The 23,254-nt window shown below is 56.7% G+C and overlaps 1 protein-coding gene across 2 annotated transcripts in view; it reads left to right on the top strand.

Annotated features, from left to right (window-relative positions):
- The first annotated feature begins 358 nt into the window (after positions 1–358).
- HELZ2 (helicase with zinc finger 2) overlaps positions 359–23,254 on the top strand; it is a 29,764-nt gene continuing 6,868 nt past the window's right edge. Inside the window, exons 1-13 of one of the 2 annotated variants that reach the window (XM_040080006.2) lie at positions 359–436; positions 9,524–10,654; positions 10,766–10,949; positions 11,353–11,460; positions 12,011–12,534; positions 12,859–13,491; positions 14,622–15,405; positions 15,811–15,886; positions 17,199–20,709; positions 21,540–21,625; positions 22,006–22,137; positions 22,379–22,546; positions 22,767–22,908. In XM_040080006.2, coding sequence (XP_039935940.1) covers positions 9,666–10,654; positions 10,766–10,949; positions 11,353–11,460; positions 12,011–12,534; positions 12,859–13,491; positions 14,622–15,405; positions 15,811–15,886; positions 17,199–20,709; positions 21,540–21,625; positions 22,006–22,137; positions 22,379–22,546; positions 22,767–22,908 — 7,337 coding nt within the window. In that variant the 5' untranslated portion in view covers positions 359–436; positions 9,524–9,665. Of the gene's footprint in view, positions 437–4,790; positions 4,883–9,523; positions 10,655–10,765; positions 10,950–11,352; positions 11,461–12,010; positions 12,535–12,858; positions 13,492–14,621; positions 15,406–15,810; positions 15,887–17,198; positions 20,710–21,539; positions 21,626–22,005; positions 22,138–22,378; positions 22,547–22,766; positions 22,909–23,254 lie in introns of those variants that run through there. The other variant, XM_040080005.2, reaches the window with a different exon arrangement.

Consider the following 23,254-nt stretch of genomic DNA (forward strand, 5'->3'; position numbering starts at 1 on the left):
GGGTGTGCAAGGAGCCTGAAATGCAGCTCCAAAGTCTGGTTGTCCGTGGCACGGCTGGGACAGCCTGGCTGTGCCCAGTGCTGATAATCACTGGTCCCCAACCTATGTTTAGAAGAGTCCTGACACGTAATCAGGGAGAAAAGTGATCTATTCCTCTGAAGCATTAGATTTTGTTTCGTTTTGGCCGAGGCTCAGCTGGGGCTGCAATTGAGGAGGAGTCCTGCCTTATCAGAGGTTTTTCCCTCCCAGCTGGCTGCTGCTGAGATATCGCTGTCATATCTCTGTACTTGGGACAGCAGTAGCGTGTCAGACCGAGGTCATATAAAGGGTTGTGATCAGCCTGAGCTGCCTTTTGCCTCTCTAGCGTGAGCAGCAGTGCTGAGCCACACCTGAGGTGTGTCCCCAGGCCGAATTCCCCCCTTCCTGTGCTGCAAGGGTGAGTGAATGTCCCTCTGCATCACAGGGCCACCGTTCCCCACCAGTGCCAAAGCTGTGGTGCCTTTGCCCAGCCTGGAGCGCTGTGGGCTGAGCGTACTCCAGCCATCTCCGCTTTGGCCAAACTTGTCCAGGTTATCCGGGGGCTGTGGGAGAGGGCATGTTCAGGTGGTAAGGAGAGAGCTGCAGGGACCTCTTGGCTCCTCTTCAAAGGCATTTGAGAGGGCATCAGGTGGAGTGTGGGGTGGGACAGGATTTGTGTTAGCTCTGTGTTGGTGTGGTCAGCAAGGGCCGGGGCAGAGCAGAGCAAGCTGGAGGCAGCAGCTCCTCTCTGGCTCCGTGCACCTTTACCTGCTCTGGAGACGACAGATCACCTCACCGGCAAAGCATTCCCAGCAGGGGTGTACTTTGCCCGGCAAAGCAGCTCTTCCTTGGGATGTAAACAGCTTCCCAAGCAATAAAAGCTCAGCAGGCAGATTTGGGCTGGTGCAATTCTTCCTTCCCCTTGCAGCATCTCTCGGGGCAGCCAGTCAGGGAGGTGCCGGTGGCCCAGGTCAGCCTTGTGTCCCTCGAGAGAACGCCTGGGACTGGGACGTTCAGGGATGCCGCGGGGATGCATGCGCTCGCTCCTGGGGCGGCTGTGCTGCTCCCGAGGGTGCCGCGGTGCTTCCCCGCCCGGCCGAGGGCAGCAGGGGGCTTGCAGAGTCAGCAGCTGGCGGAGGGATGAGGGCTGAGAAGGGAAGGAGAGAAGGGAAGTTGCAGCGAGTTCTCTGCTGAGATTGTCTGGATGAGTCGCCTCGGGCTGCATGTGGCCGTGGGCGATTGGGCAACATTCCATGACCGGGGGAGAACTCCCGTAAAAATGTGGCTGCAGATCCTGGCCTTGAAGCCCTGGTTTCAGCAGGGGTGATAAAGCATTGCTCGTGCAGAGCACATCCCACCTGTGGACCAGCTCTCCTTCCCCACGGTGCTGAGACCCGGGGCTCTGCAGGGGGAGCCCCCAGGCCCTGCCCGGGGGCTGCACCCATCACTGTGGACTCCCGAGGCTGCAGTGGGTGTCGTGCACCCTGCACCTGGGACATTGCTGTGGGTACCAATGTGTCAACCTGCTCTGTGAGCCTGGGGGCCCTGGGCAGCGCTGGGGCTCTCGGCACCCATTTCACCAGCCTGGTGCTGCCGGCACCGACTTCCTGGGGTGCCCTTGGCTGCTCAGGCTGAGATCTGCTCCCCTTTCCTCCCGTGGGGAGCCCGGGGCTGCTCCGCTCGCAGCCGGGTGCGGAGGACTCGCACCCAGAGACAAAATTACATAAGGGCTGCAGATGATTCATGCCGAGCCCCAGCTCCCTGTTTTAACCTGGCTTGTGTGGTGGTGGAGACACAGCCACTCGCATTTTCTCCTCCAGGTATCCACGGGAGCAGATTGCAGTGTTTGGGAAAGAGCAGAGGCTCCCGCCTCCCGGCACCACCGTGAGCAGAGCCTTGCCACGGTCCTGCCTGGCAGGGGTGCCAGGGATTGGGGGCTGTGAGAAATCACCAATTCCTCACTCTGCGTCTCTCTGGGCAGGTTAGGGCAATTAACGGGACGGGAGATGCTCCAGCATCCTCTCGGGAAGGCTCTCCCAGCTCCCAGCAACTTCCCGGGACAAGCGGGGGGTGCGCAGCACACAAAGAGCGGCGTGTCTGACGCCGGGGCGAGGAACAGCAGCGATGGTTTCCTGGGGAAATCGCTCCCTGACTGTCGGCCGTGTCGCCGCAGGAATGGAAACCGAAACTCGGGGCTTTCGGCTCGGTGTTTGTTTGTCTAAAATCGGCAGATGCTGGGTTTCGGCTCTCCCCCGCCCTAATGCCGTGGATGTGGTGACGCAGCTTTGCCTCCTCCCTGCTTCCAGCAGTGGCTTCCTGCGCTCCGCCGCCAGCGATGGAGGGACGGCAGAGCCGCCTGCTCCCTGCGCTGCTCCGCGGCTCCTTCGCGCGGGTTGAGCAGGGCCGGAAGCTTTGTATAATACCGTGAAAGCTGTTTGCTTCTAGAGCTGGAGGGGAAAGATCCCACCTGTAAAATCGGTGAAACCTCCAGATATCCCACCTGTGAAACCAGAGTGAAGCCTCAGGCTGCTCCCCCTGGGTGAGCTGGGCGCTGCCCATCCTGGCTCCTCAGGGGGGTAGTGCCAGGTATTTTGTTTGTTTGTCGCTGCTGTCTGATGCTGCCACGGAGACCTTTGCTGCGGTTTAGAGTCAAGGCAGCAGAGAGGGTGATTCCTGCCCCAGCAGATGAAGGTGGGCTCCATCAGTACAGACCAGGCTGATACCAGGGCTGGGACTCACTTTGTCCCTCCTTCCCAGGCAGGGACGGGGCCCTGGTGCTGCACAAACCATAACAGCTCCCACGGCAGCTGCAAGGACAAAGCTGGGAAGCTCTTTCCTGGATGGGAACACTGAGCACGGGGGCTCCCCGGGGTCAGATCCTGCTGAGGCTGAGCCACCCAGTGCTCCTGACTGACAGGAGTGCAGCAGAGCCCCGCAGCCGTGACCCTGTGCGGGTGGCCATCCTGCCACGGCTCCAGCAGTGACCAGGGTGTTGCTGCACAGACCTGGTGGCTTTGCTGCCCAGGAATGCCTGCTTTCCACAGCCACACAGTGCTCTGCTGGGATCCACCCAATGCTCCAGTGGGGTCCATTCAGCACCCAGAGGCCTGGGCTGCCCCACTCCTCTCCTTGCTGGGAAAACCCTTTTCTTGGCTCCCTAGGGTGCTGCTGGATGGGCGCAAGGTGAGAGCTCCCTCTGAGGCACCCAGGGGCTGCGACTGCACAAAGCAGGAAGGTCAAAAACAGTTTTTCTTCCTCCTTGCACTGGCGTTGACAAATGTGCCAGAAACCAGTCCCTGCCCCTCCTTCCTCCTTGCTCCAGTGCCGGCGTGCCCCGCAGTCTGGCTCTGTTTCCTCCTCCCATTTACTTTGAGGAAAAACTTTCCTTTTGTTGCTAAGGCTGGCTTTGTGTTGAGGTGGCACCACCAAGCACGACGTGCCCATCAGTCCGTGGAAAGCCCCTGTCAGCGGGGACACCCTACCTCTGGTGCCGGTGGTATTTTACAGCCGCTTGTAGCTGGAGGTGTGTTCGTTTACCCTGGTTGTTTCCAGGGCTTCTGGCATGAAGATAATTCCATTAAGTGGGAATCCTGGGGCTTGACCGCAGTGTTGTGCACAACGCCTGCTTCACAGGTCAGGACTTTCTGAAGCCGTGTGTCCAGGCTGGCGAGATGTGGCTGCCGTTGTGGGTTCCTGGGGCTGCTGGAGGAGCTTCCTGGCATTTTGCTTGGGTGCGAGTGTGTTGGGGTCATGTCGGTGTCAGGGTTTCTTGGTTCTGTGTGTATTACCCACAAATTTGGCCCATCACCAAACCGAACTGTCTGCTGGGATGAGGTGCTGAGCTGTTGTGGGATGGGTTTGGTGAGGTGCGAAGCGGCTGAGAAGGGGCTCCACGCTGAGGACCCCCCACTCCTCGAGCATCAGCTGATGGTGCTTTGCGTGGTACCACCTGTTCACAAACCGGGGTGCGGGGTCTTGCCCCACGGCTGTCGGTGCTGCCCCATGAAACACGATGCAAACGAGACTCGGCTGCTGCCGGGGGTGGATTTCGGGTTTGCTTTTGGCTCAAGGCTGAGCTCTGCAGCGGGCGCATCGCGCCAGGAGAACCGAGCGGAAAACGAAAGTGATGATGAACAGAAAGGAGGGCAGCGTTCTGCCCTCTACCTCCGCCCTCCCCGAGCCCGTTAAAAAGGAGGCTGCCGGGGGGCCGGGCTGAGGACAGGGGCTGCCGCTCAATATTTACTTTAAACTCCGGTGCCGCCGCTCCTGACTCTGGACCGAATCTGAGCGCGGGGAATCCGGACCTGCTGCGGGTGAGCAGCGCCCCCGGGAGCGGCCCCTCTGCACCTGGGGGAGACACGGCCGGGGGAGACTCGGCCCCCGATGCGGGGAATGCGGGGGTGGGACGGGGCCGGGCTGTGAGGTCGGTACCCCCAGGAGCGCCCGTCCATGCGGGTGGTGGTGCTGCCCCGCCGGTGCCGCTGCCGGTACCGGTACCGGCTCCTGCTGCCCTGGATGCTGGTGCCCGCTCCCCTTGGTGCTCCTTCCCGGTGCTGCCGGTCCCCCCACCCCGCTGCCTGTCCCTCCGGTCCGGTGTCGGCTCCCCCCTCCCGGCGGCGGTCCCGGTGCCCGCTGGGGCTCTCGTCGGCGCCGGTGCCGATCCCCCCTGCCCGGCGCCCGCAGGATGCCCGTGCCGGCTCCCTCTCCCCCCGGTGCCGGCGGGCGGGGCGGGGCGGGGCCGCAGTGATGCAATTTCCGCGAAGTCCGGCCCCGGTTTGAATGCAGGGAGGCCCGAGAAGCGAAACTGCCGCCGGCGGCGAGTCCCCGGCTCCCCGCGGGTCCCCCCACCCCGGCGGCGGCGGCGGTGAGAGCGGCGGGGGGCGTTCCGGGGGTGGGGGAGCTCCGGGGATGTGCGGTCAGCGGGGCGCCCTGGGGGGCTGCAGGACCGAGGGTGCCCCCGGTAGCCCGGCAGCGAGTCGCGGGGTGCTGCGGGGCGTGCGGGGTGCGCATCCCGCTCAGCCCCCGCCCCGGCTGGCAGCGTCCCCGCCCGGGCTGGGATGCGTTCGGGAGAGGAGGGTCATAGCCAAAGTGCTGGGTTTGAGGTGCAAAGCCCTGTCTGGAGGGTGGGGAAAATCCCCGGGGGTGCACAGTGCTGCCTTCGCTGAGCCATCCCCGACAGCGATATTCTAACCCTGCTGCCGCCTCTGAACTCCGGGGGTGGTGTCTGGGAGCTCCCGGTGAACTTCTTACAGTTGGATAAAAGCAAATGCAGCATCCTGGGGTCCACGTGTCTCGGGGCTCTGCACGGACTGGAGGGTCTGTGCCCGCACACACAGTGGCGTCGCGGCTGCACGCAGCAGCCAGGCTGGTAGTGCCAGCTCTTGAGTGGGATGTGGAGTGAGCTGTCTAGTTGAAAAAGGCTGGGAAAGGGGGGCGCCAAGAACTTCGGAGGCTGTTTTTGCACTGGAGGGAGAGTCCAGAGGAATGCGGTTTCGGTACAGCCGGGTGGAGTGCGGGTGGGGGGCGTGCACCGGCCAGCATCTGCCAGGCAGCCCCTCTTCCCCTGCTCCCAAACCCTCCCGGCCAGCCCGGCTGCGCTGCTCGCTGCTGGGGTGCTGGAGATGCTGGGAAGGTCTTGCACTGTTGCTCCGAGTGCTGCTTGTTGCTGTAGAAAAACTTCGGAGGGCCGGTGCTTGGCTGGGTCTGGTGACCGGGGTGTGGGGCTGCGGCCGCCCGAGGCACACGGTCCCCTGTCCCCACCCCTCTCCCAGCACCGATCCGCGCCGCTTGCTCTGATCGAGGGGCACTTGGCTTACTCCAGCGTAGCGCGTTGCCTAATATTCCGTCAATAATTAACGAAGCCAAGAGCTCAGAGCAGGGCCGCCTTCCTCCTGGTGGGGTAGGATGGGTGCAGAGCGTCAGGATGCAGGGCACCATGAGCATTTCTCTACAGCCGCTCTTCCCCTCGCCATTTCCAGGGAAATGTGATTATCTCTGGCCGCAGCGCTGCCCTGCAAGGCGCCTGTCAGGGACGGTGCTTGGACACAGCGTGGCCTGGCCCTGACCCAAAACATCTTCCTGAGCGGGGAGGAAATGCCATCAGCGAGGCCGTGGTGTGCTCTGTTGGAGTTTGGTTTGTGGTGGGGCTAGACCAGAGCTGGGCAGAGTTTGTGTGGGGCTGTGCTGGTGCGTGGAAGAGAGGCAGAACTCGCCCGGGTGGGGCTGGGGGTACAATAAACCAACCTCTGTCTGTCATGGTGATTTGTCACCCATCAGCAGGATGTGAGTGGCTTTAAATGCCAGGCACAAAATTCAGCTTGTAAATCATGGTCTGGCTTGCTGGTAAATACTGCTCCCCATCCGCTCTTACCTTCCCTGAAGCATTTGGATTTTGCCCTGTTGACATCAGTTTTATTCCCAGTGGGACAGCTGTCTTGGGGCACACCTCCCCAAGCTTCCAGCTTCCTCATGTCTTGTGTCTTCCCTCCACCCAACCCTGGATTGCAAAAGTTCCCTTAGCTTGCTGGGTTTTTTTTTTTTTCCTTGTATAAGAGTGCTGTAGAGAGAGTGAAAAAAAATAAAAGCTTTAATTTGGCGTCAGCACTAGTGCTGTGCGGAGACTTTGAGCGGGGTTTGCACTTCCCCTTCCTCTTCCCTCCCACCTCCAGACCCAGAGCATGTTCTGGCAGTTTGCTCAAAATCAAACGCCTTCTTAAAAAAAAAAAAAAAAATAATAAACAGCCGGGGAATTGACCCCTTTAAAGGTGGAATATTCCCTCTTAGCTTTTTCCAGCCCGGATGCCCTGCCTTGGCATGAATTCCAGCAGCACCCTGGCTGTCCCGCACGGTCTTTATGGGCAGTTCTTGAGGGTTTTAACCGGGCGGGTCGGTGCCGGTGGTGCTGCAGGACCGCGTCTCCCAAGAGCTCCGCGGCTGTGCCGGGACCGGGAAGTTCGGCTCCCTCTGCACGGAGCCCAGTGCCAGCGACAGGATTTCTTTCTCTCCCGTGTGTATAACTGAGGTGCGCTGGAGTTTTCGCCAGTTAGCGTTGCGCAGATGTCGCACAAACCCTAAGCTCGGGTGCTTTTCTCGGGAGGGCTCGGCCGGAGGCGCAGACTTCCAGGGGAAGGAAGGTGGGACTGCTATCGGAGGGATACCAAAGTGTTCCCGAAACTGCAGATGTCAGTTCCACTGGGAACGTGCTGCCCTCGCCAGCTTCAAAGGAGCTGAAAGGCTGTCGGCGGCTGAGCGTGACCTGTGTCCCGCTCCGGGCGTTCCCGCTGTGGAGATTCGGGAACAGCCCGGCCCCGCCGCCCTCCGTGTCCCCTCTGCCCTGTGCCAAGGTCCCGGGCCAGCCTGAGCCTGCGGTGGCGAGGGATGCTCCTCCTGCCCTGGGGTTCCGCTTGGCTCCAGCCTGTCCCTGATCTCCCAGGGAAAGCCGTGTGGGAATGCTCTCCTGGAGCAAACTGTCTCCCCAGGCTCAAACAGGTGGGATTTTGACCCCCAAAAGGTGCAGGGTTTTTGCCTCCCGCAGTCCAGCCCTCGGAGCAGGCTGTGTCTGCCCAGACTTCTGCCTGGTTCCCGGTGTCCGGGGGGTTTCTGGTATTCCCAGCCTGCAGCAGTTGGACAGGAGCAGCTCCGGGGGGGTCTGCATCTCCCACCAGCACCGTGCTGCCTTTCCTGTCTTGCTGGGAATCAGAGGAGCATCCCTTGCTGCCCTTGGGTGTGAGACAGATTGTTCCACTCCCCCTCCTCTCTTTATAGGTGCTTATTTTCAAATTTCCCCAAATTATTTCATTTCAGTGCAAAGCGTTTTATTTGCATCAGGCAGCACCAGAACCTCAGCTGCGGCTCCGATTTTTATTTTTTGTGGTAGAACCAAAACAAACAAAGAGCTCCTGACCCCTGGACTGCAGAAAGTTTTATTCCAATGATCACAGCCTTGTTACAGCCAGAGGACAGAAATACCCTGTCTCTCTGCTGGCCCCAGCCAGCTCGGGGTCACTGCTCTTCTTTCACTGCCAGCCTGCACTGAGTGCTTCAAGTGGAGGTTTGGAAGCGAAGTCACAGAGCTGGGTGATTTAGCTCTGGCTGCAGAGCTCGTGGCATGGCACAGTGACATGGCACAGTGACCCCAATCATGCCAGCGCTGGTGTGGGAGTCTGCCACGGAATCCCACAGCTTCTTGAAATGGAAACCTGCAGCTCTGCCCAGCGCCAGGCTTGCTGCCAGGCCTTGAGAGATAAACCCAGCGGGTGTTTATCCATCGAGCACGTGTCTGACCTGATGCACACAGAGAAGTAGGATTAGACGACTCCTTCATGGCTCAGCAGCAGGTGGATGCTGTGACACTGGGATGGGAGGTGAGGAGCTCTTTAAGGATATGCTGGGAATGTGGGTGATGCTCCAGCCACTTCCAGCTTGGTGTTTGTTGCCTGGAGCTCCAGCTGGAGCAGCAGCCTCAGCACTCCCTGCCCGCTTTGTGCAGCACCCTGTCTATCCCAGAAGAGAGGAAATGATTCTTAATTAAAAGTGCAGAAGCAATGCGAGGGTTGTCTTCCTACTCCATTGTCCACTGGACCTCAGCTGCAAATCCTGCTCTCCCCTGGTGTTGCTAGAGAGCCAGTCTGTGGTGGCTGCTGGCCAGGAGCCCGAGTTGGGTGCTCGGCACAAGGCCGGTGGCTTTCCTTGGCAGCACACCCTGCCCACAGATGTGCCTGGGCATGTTCCCTTCACCCTGACCACGTGGTCCAGCCACCAAACCCTGCAGCATCATTCCCAGGAATGCTCCTGGCCTCTGGTTACCCAGGAAACCAATGGCAAATGCCGGAGCTGGGGGCTGGAGAGGGCAGTGAGCTGTAAGTCGCCTTCTTAGCCGCCAGGGCCGAGCTCTCCCAGCCGGATGTTTACCGAGCTGTCAGCTGGAGAGATGTCGGCAGGCCCCTGTTCCAGCATGCCCGTCTCCTGGCCTTGGTCGCTGCATCCCAGGAGCAAAGAGGGTGGTTGCTTCATTAATTAATTCCAATTAATCTTTTGTGCTATGGGGCAGATGGGCTGAGGGGCTGGAGCCGTGTTCCTCTCGCTCGGCGTGGGGCTGCCCGGCCAAATCAGGGAGGAAAACAAGACAAAGAAAGAGAAAGTTGGCAGGCGGGAGCCAAGGTGGGGCAGGTGCTGGCAGCAGGAAGAGGAAGCTGGATCATGTGGCTGCTGTGGGGACCGTGCTGGGCCCTCTGGAGCAGCCGCTGCTTTCCCACTTTGGATGGTAAACGCTGGTGGTCTGTGGGGGCAGCGAGGACCAGGCTGAGTCCTGCTGGGAACCAGCACCACTTGGCAGCCTGATTCCAAAACACTCCCCTGGGAGCTGGGCTGGTGCGGGAACAGAGCTGGGGGAGAGGGTGCCGTGGCCGAGGTTTCCTGGGTGAGGTTCCTGGCTGTGCCAGTGACACTGTGTGTGCCCAGCCAGGGATGACCCCGCTAAGTCACTTGTTCCTTGTTCCTTTGTCAGGCTTCATGAGTTTGCACCGATGACTGGCAGGTATGCAGTGAGCTAGGACGAGGCCACTCGCTCCATGGCACCTCCTCCCCACGGCGTCACCTTCTGAGATCTTCCCGCCATTAATTTTGCTCCACTCAAGCTGCTGCCAAAGATGCCGGCGGCCAACGGCCCAAAGGTGCCTCTGGGCAGCCTCCAGCAGCAGCTGGAGCTGCTCCTGGTCTGCTCCAAGTGCAGCGTGAAGGAGAACGAGATCACCTACCACCCGCGGGAGGTGGAGCACGAGTGCATGTACGAGATCCTGCTGGCGCGCCGCCGCAGCCGCAGGAGCGCAGCATGGAGGAAGGTGTCCCGGCGGCCCGGCTTCCCCAACCCGGCGCGCTACGCTGTCTGCAGGTACTACGTGATGGGGCTGGGCTGCAGCAGGCACAAGAACCAGTGCACCTTCGCCTGGAGCGCGGAGGAGGCCGTGGTCTGGAACTTTGAGAGGGAGCACCAGCTGGAGCGGCGCTGGCTGAAGGCGGCGGTGCTGCAGGCGCAGCTGGGGGACCGCCCTGCTGCCGGCCCCCACCCCGCTGCCAGCGCCGCCGGTGAGATCGCCAGCGAGTTCGGGGGCTGCTTCCAGGAGATCTGCAAGCGTTGCTTTTTCGGCTGCCCCCAGCGCATCACAGCGGGCGACTGCGGGTCCCACCGCACCTGGGACCCGCTCCTGGTGCACGCGGTGCTGGACAGCCGGAAGAAGCAGCAGTACACGGCCATCCGGCCCTGCCCCGAGTTCATCGAGACCCTCGCCTACTGCCGCTTCGTGTCGCGGGGCCGGCCCTGCAGGCACGGCCCGCAGCGCTGCCAGTACGCCCACAGTGACGTGGAGATGGCGGTGTGGGAGGCCGAGAGGGAGCGCGGGCTGCTGCGCTCCCACCTGCTGCCGTCTGCGGGCACTGGCAGAGCCAACGACAAGCCGGCGGCGCCCGCGCCCGTGCACTTCTACTGCTGCATCTGCCTGGTGACCTGCAACTCGCAGGAGAGCTTTGAGAACCACTGCTCCTCCATCGAGCACGTGCAGATGCTCTCGGCCGACAGCTCCATGCAGTGGGTCCATCGCGCACCGCCGCTCGGGCTGAACAAGTTCTCACTGTGTAGCAGGTAAGGCATCCAGCAGGGAAGAGGGCAGCGGCAGGAGGGAGCTGCCGGCCCCCCTGAGGATCCCCCTGCCAGCAGGCACGGGTGGCACCTGGAACGCCTCTCTCCTGACAGAGCGGAGGTGTGCGAAATGGGGAACAGCTGCACCAAGGCTCATTCCAAAGAGGAGCTGCAGGAGTGGATCCAGAGGGTGAAGGTTTCCTCGAAGAAAAAGAAGCAAGCCCTGAAGGACGGGCTCTTGTCCTACCAGGACCGCCTCCTCGCTGAGTATAAGATGTGCTCCAACGAGGTGTTAATTGTGAGTTAATTGTGAGTTAATTGTGAGTGGCAGGCACGGGGGTGGGAGCGCTTTGGTCCGGCACATCACAGGAATCCTCTGGTGTGAGAGCTTGGGAATGGAGACTGCTGCTCACCTCCTTAATGGGGATGAAAAAAGGGATCCTCCTTCCTTCATCTCTTTGGAGATGGCAACCTGAGAGCCTGCTCGGGGTACCTGAGCTATGCTGTGGGTGCTCTTGCTCCCCGAGGTTTCTGCGTGGGGACCCGGAGCAGTGGTGAGTGAGGATGGAATATGAGAATGTACTCCTGATCCCTCTTGGGAGGGTGTAGTGTAAAGACAAGGATGAAGATGGCACTGTGGGGGGCTCTGAGGTGTGTCCTTGGGATGCTGCCTTCAGTCCCTCCCTCATGACTCCCCACAGATGGCTGAGCAGGTCGAGGGTGTCCAAGTTGTGTGTGAGCAGCCTCTGCATGTGCAGCTGGAGGACAGGAAGAAGAAATACCAATGGCGGTTCAAGGTCTACTCTCAGGTTAGCTCAATCCTTTGGAGGGTTTTGTTTGGTTGGGTTTTTTTTAGTTATTATTTCTGCAAGGGGCAGAAGGATGGGGATTTGGGCATGTTTAAATGAAGGCATGTGTTGGGTATTCAGGAGCTGCTCAGGTGGTGCCTGCACTGGGGCTGTGTGCAGGGGGTGCAGCCGCTGTGTCTCCTGTCTTGTGCAGTGGTCCTGGGGCAGACCTGGCTGCTCTCAACACCTCCCCTGTATCATCACAAATAACAACATTCAGCTGCTTTCCTGCCCGGGATTTTGTGGATGTTAGGGGCAAAAGCCCGTCTTCTCCAAAGTAGACTTCCCATTCACTGCACACTGGTTGATATTAAACTGAAGTTCTGAGGTTCTCTGAGGCCTTAAAGTAATCGCTGCGGGATTGCATGAGGACTAAGTCGTGGTGAGACTGACACAGTGTTTGGTTCCTCTAGCAGCTTTTTCTAGGAAATGCTGCTGGAGCACCTCACCAGCTGCTGGGCTCTTCCCGTGGGCTGCCCTCACTGTGTCCCTGTCTTCTCCTCAATGGCAGATGCATCTGCAGCACGTGGCCCTGCTGAAGCGGGAGCCTGGAGTCAACTTCTGCTTCTCGGGGAATGGCCTTTCCCGGGGCCTGCAGTACATTTGTGGGGAGCACGTGGCCACCGCGTCCTCCTCGCCCCGCGCCGCGCTGGTGGAGGTCAGCATGGAGTGCTGCGTCCTGGGCATCTTCGAGCAGTGGGTGGTCTTCGACTTTGGCAAGCGCCCCGTCCTCATGCAGAAGATCAAGGTGAAGGTGGGCCGGCGGGAGACCCCCCAGCACGTCCCCAGCACCAGGGAGAGCAGCCGCCCCGTCAACTTTGTGCGGTGGGATCGGGGAAACCGGATCATCATTCCCAGCATGCCAAAGACTGGTGAAGATGTGGTTCTGCTGGCAAAGTACAAACCTCCTGCTCTGGCGCTGGATTACCAAAGTGAGAGTAGCGCAGTCGTTCCCATCACCCGGCTCAACTATCGGGAGAGGATGCACAGCTTCCTCTTCCGTGAGGAAGAAGCTGAGCAGGCTCTGATTGCCAAGTAAGTGCCAGGTGTGAGCCCTTTTGGGGTTCCCCTTCACTGGGGAGCACAAATCTGTTGATAACCCTTGGGGCCACGCTGCTCCTCGGGCCTTGTGTCCGTTCTGGGTTGGGTCTTGTGGTGCCTTCCCAGAAACCTGCCAAGAAGGATGGCTTGCTGGGTTTCGTCCTGTGGCCGTGGATTAGCTAGAGCACGGTTTCTGTCTGTGCGTGCTTGGGGGGCTGACACACCCTGGGTGTAGGTGGCAATCCCCTTTCCATGGGGAGGGCTCAGGAGCTGACAGATCTTTTCTCTGTTCTTCATTTGGGTGTTTCCCCCTTTCAGACTCAACCTGCGTGTGCTCATCTCGCTGACCCCCATGCTGCAGAGCCTCTCCATGGGGGCGAAGTTTGCTCTCTCTGGGGAGCTGTTTGCTGAAGTGCCTACCCCTTACAACCTCTCACCGGACACGGACGAGGGGTACCTGCTGAGCAGGTCTGTGCCCACCGCCTTCCTGGCCCTGGACCCACCTGTGGACAATCGGGTTTATGAAGTTCTCGTGGAGCATAAAGCCACCACAGAGAAGACCATCTGGCTACAGATACCAAGCAGATGCTGCTCAGAGCTGAACTTCAAGGCAAACACCTCCCACAAGGTGGAGATCCAGTTCCAAATAGACCAGCTGCTGTTCCGGCAGTGGCACCAGGCTGTGGACTCCCTGTTGGATGAGAAGCTGGTCGTGCCGGATGTCGCCAGTTGCTCCATCCCCTACTCTCTCAGGTCCCCAGAGCGAGGGAATAGCAAGCAGAAACAAGCCATCTCCTTCATCACGGGCCAGCCGACCACCAGCCGGCAGGTCCCACCTCTGCTCATCTATGGGCCTTTCGGCACAGGGAAGACATTCACCTTGGCCATGGCCACCTTGGAGATCCTCAGGCAGCCCAACGCGCGGGTGCTGATCTGCACTCACACAAACAGGTTAGCAGGGAAGAGGCAACGACAGCTGTGGGCGAGCTGGTGCATTGCTCACTGGGGAGGCTGAAGGGGAGCCAGGGTGTAAGAGACAGGGCCGAGCTGCCCTTCTCTTGGTGTGCACTTCAATTGCTTGTTTAAGTAAATTAGTTTTTATCAAATCTGTGTTAAACTGCTCTGGTTCCTGCTAGGAGGAAGCCTGGCATGGGTGGAAGTCTGTGGAAAAGCCAACGCCGACTCACAGAATCCCTAAATGATTTGGGTTGGAAACGACCTGACAGCTTGGCTTGTTCCAAATCCTTCCCCTAGACCAGGCTGCTCCGAGTCTTGTCCATCCTGGCCTTGAACACTTAACATATTCCTGCCCCATCATAAAATGGGAATGTGGCTGAAGAGACAGTTTTCTCCAGCCTTTACTGTGTACTGCAAGAAATAGGAAACTGCTGCCTGATCATGCTGGGATAATATTGTGCTCTGGTTGCCCTTGAAGACTGTTTGGCTCTGTGTCCATGCCAATCTATTGACTTTTCCAGGGAGAGCTTGGGGAAGAGAAAGTGCAGATCTGGTCTGGATGCCATTGGATCTGTCTTCAGAGAAACCAGGCCAAGACTGTTAAAATTAGAGCAGTTACACTGAAAAGAGTGTCCACATCCGATCCTGCAGGCTGTTACTGCCTCAGTTTTTAATGCATAATAGATGGTGACTGCTAATCTTAGCCTGTTCCAGGCTGTTTGCTTGCACGGAAGATTCTCCTGTAGGTCTTGTCTCACCTGGGGATGGGGATGCTTTGCTGTCGGAGGAGAGCTCCTTGTCACTTGGCCCTGGACAGCATCAGGGCCACAGGTTTTGTTGGGCACATCACGTTTTTTCCATAAGAGCGTCAAGAGATGTCGTAGTCTCAAATACCAGTTCTTATTTTAAATCATACTGTTGAAAGAGGCTGGGAATTGGTGGCTGCGTAGGCACTGGTTCCTTTGTGCAGTTGTAAATGTCTGCTGTGACAAGTGTGGTGTAACCAGAGCCAGGAGAGAAACTGGATGTGTGTTGCAGAATGATGAGAGAGAACTTTGTCTCACAGATTTTAGGATCAGCACCAACAATTCCTCGATGCTTTCCCCTTTTTTGTTGCCCTCCAGCGCTGCTGACATTTACATCCGGGAGTATTTTCACACCTATGTGACCACGGGGCACCCGTGGGCTGTTCCCCTGCGGATCATCTCCACCGACCGGCCCGTCAACATGACGGACCCCATCACCCAGATGTACTGCTGCCTCTCGGCAGACCAGCGCTCCTTCCGCCACCCCACGCAGGCCGAGATCGACAAGCACCACATCATTATCACCACATCCATGCTATCCAAGAACCTGAAGGTCCCCCCGGGCTACTTCACCCACATCATGATCGACGAGGCCGCGCAGATGCTGGAGTGCGAAGCTTTGGTTCCGCTCTCCTACGCCACTTTTGCGACCCGCATTGTCCTGGCTGGGGACCACATGCAGATAACCCCAAAGCTGTTCTGTGTTGGGAGTGGGCAATCCGCTGATCACACCCTCTTGAACCGGCTCTTCCAGTTCTACCAGAGGGAGAGGCATGAGGTGGCCACGAAGAGCAGGATCATCTTCAATGAGAATTATCGTTCCACTGCCGGCATTATTGAGTTCGTCTCCAAGCACTTCTACATCGGCAACGGCAATGCTATCCAAGCCAGTGGGAACATCCCACCCCATCCCGAAATTTATCCCCTCGTGTTCTGCCATGTGTCTGGTGTGGCTGAAAGGGATATCTCCATGATTTCCTGGCAAAACGTGTCCGAGATAATACAAGTGATTGAGAAAGTGAAGGAGATTTATCAGAGGTGGCCAGATGAGTGGGGCGTCCGGGATCTGAAGAAGATCTGTGTGGTCTCCCATGGGATGCAGGTGTGTAGGGGAATTCTGCATTCCACTTCAGGGGGCTATGCCTGCACTGCTGACTGAACACTCCCTAAGAAAGTCCTTTTAATCCATTTATTATTATTTGTGCTAGTAAAAATAGGAAATCTGGGGTCTCATGTGACTTCAGTGGTTTTTTTGAGGCACTCTCAATTTAGGTAGCGTGTCCTGGGTGGTTGGAGCAGAGATGGGGGGATGGCTTAGTTAAACACTTCTATCAGCATCTCCTAGGCAGGTTAAGGACAGGGCAGTGGGAGCTCTGGCTGAAGTCAGCCCAGCAGTGTGGATGTTTTCAAGTAATTTGGGGAACCTGCAGCTGGGCAGGATGAGGGACCCTGGTGTTTGGTGGGGGGCATTTCTGAGCCGAGTTCAGTTGTGCCTCTTTCTTACCAGGTTTCTGCAACAAGACAAGAGCTGAGGAAAAAGCAGCTACAAGATGTGGTGGTGGAAAACTACGAAAATTTGCCAGGTTTGTGTCTTGTGCAACAGTCCCTCACGCCTGGCTGCATCTGGGGTCTTCTCTGTGTGAGAGTCATACACAACTTTTGCAGTCATGCTGGTGGACAGGAGGGTCCACAGCAGTTCAGCTGCTGTGCAACAGGCAGAGGGAAGAGACACTGGGGCATTAGCAGAGGAGTTTCCAACATCTTTACATTTTCCTCCTTGATAAAATGCAAAATATTGGCTATTGTTGTGGAAAAATACCTCTCTGGGAGGTGCTGCCAGGCAGAGCTCCCCTGCCCTCTTGCTGTCTCTGCCACCACCCCAGTCCACGTAACACCAATTAGGAGGGAGTGCCTGGAACTCCTTTGGCAGATTTCCGTCCCCTTCTGGTTGGTAGAGCTTTGATTTTGTCTTTTCCTGAGTGAATAGGATTTCACACTGAATTAAATCTGCACCCAGCTGACAACCCATTTCAAATATACCGACGTTGCTTTGTAGGAGGGTAAAAACCCTGCAAGTGCCATCCCAGAGACTTGAGTATGTGTGAATCATGTGAAGTCCTACGTACCAGGGAGGGAGGCTAGCGACAGAAGGGAATTGAAACCAGGATGGGTGCCAATCACAGAACAGCTCACTAGAGGAGGAGTCTCCTGCTCTGGATGACAAGAGAGGCATAAGGCTGGTTTTGTCCTCGAGGATTTAATTTATGACTCATCCGTGTTTTCATTATCTTTTTTTTTATTGCGCAACTGGGACTCCTCGTGGTGCGAATTACTGACCCTGGCGGGGGTGTTTGTGATCTCCACACCCTTTCTTTGCAGCCTCTTCCCAGCTCTGACATCACTAGGATGACTCTTGTTGGTTGTTATTTGTTGTGTGATCAGCAGAGCTCTTCCTGAGGGGAGAGGGATCCTTGCAAATGATCCCTGCTCTTGTTCCTGTAAGATCCTCAGGTCCTCCAGGGAATTTGAGATTCACAGCAAACTCTTCCTGTGTTTGCAAGGAGGGGCTGCTGGTGGCACTGGGCACGCTGGGCTACTCTGTGGGTACTCATTGCTGCACTGCTCCAGTGCTCTGCCTTCATCCCTTCTCCGACCTGTCCTTCCCTCCCCGGTGTGTGGGTGGCGGTGCCTTGTGATGTCCATCCTGGTTCATGCACAGGGGATCTTGCAATCCCCAAGAGCTGCTTTACCCACACCAAGTGACCCCCACGTTTCAGCCAAGTGAGGTTACAGCCCCACGTGGCCACGTGGCGCCCTACAGACGAGTGGCAGCCAGGCGGGGTCTTCCCTGTTGGGCTCTCCTGAGTGACTTCTCCCTTGTCCCCTCTGGTGCAGGGCGTGAGTTTCGAGTCATAATCATCAGCACGGTCCACACCAGCGAGAGCCTGCGTGTCTCAGCCTCCCACCACCTCGAGTTCTTCAACGAGGCCAGAGTGCTCAACACCATCATGACCCGGGCTCAGTCGCTGGTGGTTGCGGTGGGCGACGCCGTGGCCCTGTGCTCCCACGGCCAGTGCAGCAAAGTGTGGAAACGGTTCATCCAGCAGTGCATCGACAAGGGGAGCGTCTTCCCGGAGAGCCTGACAATGGCTCAGATCAAACAGGCTGCGTGTGACAAGGAGAGCTGGAGCAGGAGCCTGGAGAGGGACGAGGAGGACAGCGACACAGACTCCTCGAGCTCTGAGGGCGAGAGCATGAATGCCGATGATCCCATCCTCCAGGAGCTCTTGGATGAGAGCAAGAACATGCTGGTGACAGTGTCTGATGAAGGGCTGCTGAATGTGAAGTCCGAGGCTTCCAACCAGAGGAAGGACAAGTGGGACTATGTCAGCTTCTCTTCTCAGACGATGCAGCAGTACCTGCATATGCACCCCCAAATGTACAAGAGGTGTGAGCTGATCAAAGAGGCGTTCGACAGAGCTTCTGCCTTCACCCTCAATGACTCCCCTGCTATGAACATTCAGATCAAAGGCAGAGTTAACTGCGGAACAGCCTTCACTGGGGATGAGGTGCTGGTGGAAATCCTGCAGAACAGCACAGGCGACAGCAGCAGCCACCACCCACAGGGGAGGGTGGTGGGCATCCTGAAGCGTGCCGAGAGAGAATGGACCTTCATCTGCATGATGGATGAGTTTGATCCCCGTGTGATGATACCCATCGATCCCACTGTCACCAAAATATTCGTCCCAGGGCTGAAGGAGAAACCCAATGTCATTCCCATCCGCAAGTTCGTCAATGGGAAGTACAGAGTGGTCAGCTGTGAGAAGATCAGCCAGGAGACAAGGAGGTGCCAGTTCTTCTGTGTCCAGATCATCTCCTGGCGGGAAGGGTTTTACTACCCTTTGGGGATAATAACAGAGATTCTGCAGGCAGCACTGACTTTGGAAGAAGGCTTAAGGGTCCTCGCCTTGGAGTATGGTTTGCAGAGCAAATACCCAGCTGCTGTCACCAGAGAGTCAGCAAAATACAGCTCCAACAGCAACATAAACCTCACCAAGGAAACTCTGAAGGACTGTCGGAATTACATGACCTTCACTGTTGACCCCCAAGGCGCCAGGGATTTGGACGATGCTATCAGCGTTAGGGATCTTGGGCGTCGCTACGAGATTGGGATCCACATTGCAGATGTGGCAGGTGTAATTCCCAAAGGCAGTGCCTTGGACCTGGAAGCAAAGAAGCGGGGTGTCACCTACTATGCTCCCAATCAGGAGCCTCTGTGCATGTTCCCACCCAAAATCAGCCAAGATGTCTGCAGCCTCCTGCCTCAGAAAGATCGACGGGTGATCTCCTTGTTTGTGACCGTAGAGAAGGAGACTGACCAGATGCTAAAGGGAATCTTCACCATCTCCGTGATCCGCTCGGACAGGCAGCTGTCCTACGAAGAGGCAGAGCTCTGCATTAAGAACTGCTACAAGGGAGCAGCAAAGGCCCTTCGTTTTGATACTTTGGAGGACTGCATAGCTGTGGCTTATCACTTCTCCAGGATCCATCGGAAGTTTCGGCTGCAGGACGACTGTTTCTATGACCGGCTGGATGAGGAAAGCTCCCCAGGTAACAGGGGGTCCCATCAGATGATAGAGGAGTTAATGATCATGTTCAATAGTTTCGTGGCTGAGTTCCTCACCAACCAGGAGGTGACCAGAAATGTCACTCCTCTCCGGTGTCAGTGTGAGCCAAGTCTTGGACAGCTGTCACACATGAAAAACAAATACAGCCACATTGTTCCTTTGTCCCTTCATCTCTTGCATCACCTGGGAGAAATGCCTCCTGGACAAGACTCCCCTAAAAATGTGGAGTTCAGTCTTCTGGGTCCCATCTGGGAGCACCTGCAGTCAGCTGCTAAAGCCCGTGACTTCCAGAAGATGCTCGACCTCGTTGTCACTGATGACATCCACCCGAAGCTGGCCCCAGTGATCCTGGAGTTCAGGAGACTGCTCAGCCGCTCCTACTTCTGTCGCTCCAACTCCACTGTCCAGTCGAAGGCAGGCCATTACTCCCTTCACGTTGACTCCTACACCTGGGCCTCCTCTCCCATCCGCCGGTACGTGGATGTCGTGGTCCAGCGGCACCTTCATTCTGTGCTCCGCAAGAAGGCTCTCATCTATTCTGCGGATGACATTGAGTTTCTCTGTCACGACTTCAACAGGAAGAATAGCCAGGCGGTGGCGTACCAGAAGAGAGCCCACTCCCTGCAGATGGCCAGCCAGCTGAAGGACCAAGTCCTGCAGAAGATCGCCTTTGTGGTGGATGTCGAAGAGATGAGCAGGTTTTTCAAAGCCCTGTTTCCCCTGAACCAGGAGAGTCTTCCGGATCCGCAGAAAATTAACTACAGGTCCCTTCAGCTGGTAGAGCAGCCTGTGTTTATCCAGCAGCGGAGCAGCATCAGGCTGACCTGGAAGAGGAGGATGTACTCTGCAGAGACAAAGGAGCAGAGCCTACGGGAAGGAGCCCTCCGTGACAAGAGTGTCACCCTCCTCCATACCCAGACGTGGCAAGACGTGCTCATGGCCATCAGGAACGAGGAGTTTGACAGGGCCGCGGCCCTCCTGCGGCAGAGCAAGGAGCTGTACCACCGGCACATAGGCTGGGTGCAGAAGAGCTCCTGCTCCCACTACATGGAGCTGTCCCTGGAGCTGAGCGCCGGCGACGCGCTGTGGTTCCAGCTCACCACTGACGTCAGCCGCGGCTTCCTGGTGCCCTTCGTGCAGCTGTGGTGTGTGACACCGGGGTTTGAGGTCTGCCTGCAGCACATGGAGAAGCCAATCGACTGCTTCTCGGCGTACGCCACGCTGCAGTCCAAGGACAGGTACAAGAGCACGACGGAGTACAGCAAGGTGTGGATGCCCATGAGCGCCATGGAGTCTGCGTCGTGTGCCGTGGCCGAGAACGACTCGATTGTCATCCATGATATTAAAATAAAGTGGGCAAAGCAAAGGACAAGCAAAGGACAGCTGCAAGGGAGCTTTGTGCTGAACAAGAAGTGGTTGGAGGACTGCTCCATTGAAGTGGACTTCTTGCACTGTTACCTGTGCATTCGTTTAGGTGGGCTGAAGCTTCCCAAGAGCCGTCAGAGCGATGAGGAACACCTTAGCCATGGCCTCCAGAACCTGTCTTTGCTTGACAATGGCAAATCAGAGAACAAGCTCGTGGTTGATCCTGATACCTACACCTGGGTGGCTCACGGGGTCACGGAGGAGTTCAACGATGACGGGAAGTCGGACAGGTCTGGTCAGCAGACTATGAACTTCTACATACACTACATGTCTATGGAGACCATCCCTGTGGAGATCTCACAGGATTCTGCCAGGTTCACGGTGGAGCTCATTCCAAAGATGCTGCCAGACATGTAAGTGGGCTCAGCAGTGTGCTCTGGGTAACCTGGCTTCTCAAGGGACCCCTCTGCTGCACCCCCATGACCTTTCCTCACTGCTGTGGTTGATCCCCTGAAAAACCTGCCCTTCTCCTTACTCTGACTGGCCATACTGTTGGGCTGTGGGTCTTTGGGGGGTGTGGCAGCACTCCTTGGGTCTGTTCTCCAGAGGGTCTCATGCTCTTCTGGTTGTCCCTGAGAACGGGGAGATAAGGGAAGGTGCTGAAGTTTCCCTGAGCACTTGCTTCTTATGTTACTAGGTTGCTGCAATAAATGTTACAAAAGGCCAAGTGAAGCTCTGGAGTGGGGTTTGCTTAGCAGAAGAGCTCCCTGATTTCCAAATCATTCCCCTTTGTTGTTGCTGCAAAGCAAATTCTGCTCTTTTTAAACCTGAGCTGATGTCAAGTGTGCCCTTCCTCGTACACAGCACAGGCTGCTGTGCACCCCCAGTGCTGCAGTTCTCAGGGCAGAATGTGCTTCCTTTAATACCGTGAATTTTAGGAAACATTGGAAGCTAATCCAGTAAAAGGGTGTGGGCCATAACAAAACAGAATTGGGACAGGAGTTGTGTTCCTTGCTTGCAACATCTTTGCAGACTCAGCTCTTCAGTCAGTTGAGAAATGGTCCCAGATGCAGAGGAGCAGAATAAGTTTAAGTTATTTGGGGTTTAAGTTCTTTGTGGAATGAGTTAATGCAACAACAAAGCAGAGAGAAAGAATAAGTAAGGCAATTATGCAAAGCTGTATTACGATTTTTTGCTACTTTATGCTATGTTCTATTCATTCTTACATTTCCTTTCCTGTCAGACGGAAAGAAAAAGCAATTTGGAGGCTCAAGTATGCCTCTCCTCTTGCTAGAAGCATTGCCCTTGGCCACGAACCTCCTCCAAAACGTAAGTGCAAATATTACCCTGTCTTAGCTTGTGGCTACTTGCTTCAGGCCGGGCAGGTGCCCTGGCACTTTCTGTGGGCCCTTGCCATAGGGGTGATGCTCCCACACCAGGAGGTTACCCTGACAAGGGGATGAGAGGAGCTGCTGTGTAGTTTGGGATGCCCTGCTGGTGGCTGGCACGGCTGAGGTTGTCATCCCCAGGACTCACAGAGGTGGTTCATGGGCAGAGTGTCTTGGCATGGGACAAGGATTATCACTAGTAATGGACCTAGGAATGGACCACCATCGCTAGGTACCAGCTGCACTCTCTTGCTGAATCACTTCCGTGCTGTCCTTAGTAACCTTCTTTAAATTTGTTTCCTTGGCTCCTTGCTGAAACAGTGACAACATCCAGACTCCTGCAGCTAAAATCCTTTGATATCCCTGGCAGCAACCGGAAACTTAACAAGAGTCAGAACCAGGCTATTCTGGATGCTCTGAGAAAATCCTTCATGCTCATCCAAGGCCCACCAGGTAAGGGGAGAGAGCAAAATGTACCTGCTGTGGTATGAATGGCAGGTGAGAGCTGATGTGCTGCTTTCCATAGGACCCTCGGTGAGCCAGGAGAAGGGAGCGTGGGTTGGCATCACCTACAGCTGTGCAAGGCAGACCCCTCTGTCCTTGATTTTATTTCATGGCTGATCAGCTGGATGTTGATCCAGAGCACGAGCATTGTTAAAATGTTCTCAGCATACTCCTTTTGTTTTTTTCCTAGGCACAGGGAAAACTGTTGTTGGAACTCATATTGTCTACTGGTTCCATAAACTGAATGAGGAGAGTGTCGAGAAGGACCAAACACCATGCTTGGAAAAAGAAAAGGACAAGAAGAGAAAGTGCATCTTGTACTGCGGCCCGTCCAACAAGTCTGTCGATGTTGTTGCTGGTAACTATCATCTTTTAAGCCCCTGAAGTGGCTTGTCCTGGTGGGAGGGAGGGAGAACATGAGTGTGGAGGGGCAGAAAGCGGGGCTGGTCCTTACAGAAGACCCTGCACTGCGGGGTGAGGACCAGTGGAGATGGGATGACGACTGAGGGGCAGGGAGAGACAGGCCTGAGCATCACAGTGCCTGGTGCTGTCTGAGCAGACCTGCCCTCCTTCTCCAGAGATGCTGCTGAAGAGGAAGGACCTGAAACCACTGAGGGTTTATGGGGAGGCCATTGAGACGATGGAATTCCCATACCCGGGGAGCAACCGGAACATCTCCCGTAAATCCCTACGGGATACAAAGCCAAAACATGAGCTCAGGTAGGATGGCATGGCCCTGCAGGCTCCTAGGATGCTGGGGAGAGGTGGCTTCTGCATCACTAACACTGAACAAACCGGAGCAGATCGTTTCATTCCACCACTGCAGAGTGGCACTATTAACCTGCTTTCTAATTAATCTGTAATTAATTTTTTCAAGTGAATGTGTACACTGTAATGTAGCACCTAGTCAGGAAATTCAGGTTGTTGGAAAGTCCCTAGATGTTTTCATCCCCTTTTGGAACAGCCTTGAACGTCTCTGACTTCATTCCTGCTTGCAGCTGCTAAAGGGAAGCAGTTGTATTTTATATCCTTGAGGCTGAATTATTTGGTCTACAAAGATGGGAAA

Source organism: Hirundo rustica, chromosome 16 (genome assembly GCF_015227805.2).
Source record: "Hirundo rustica isolate bHirRus1 chromosome 16, bHirRus1.pri.v3, whole genome shotgun sequence".
NCBI lineage: Eukaryota > Metazoa > Chordata > Aves > Passeriformes > Hirundinidae > Hirundo > Hirundo rustica.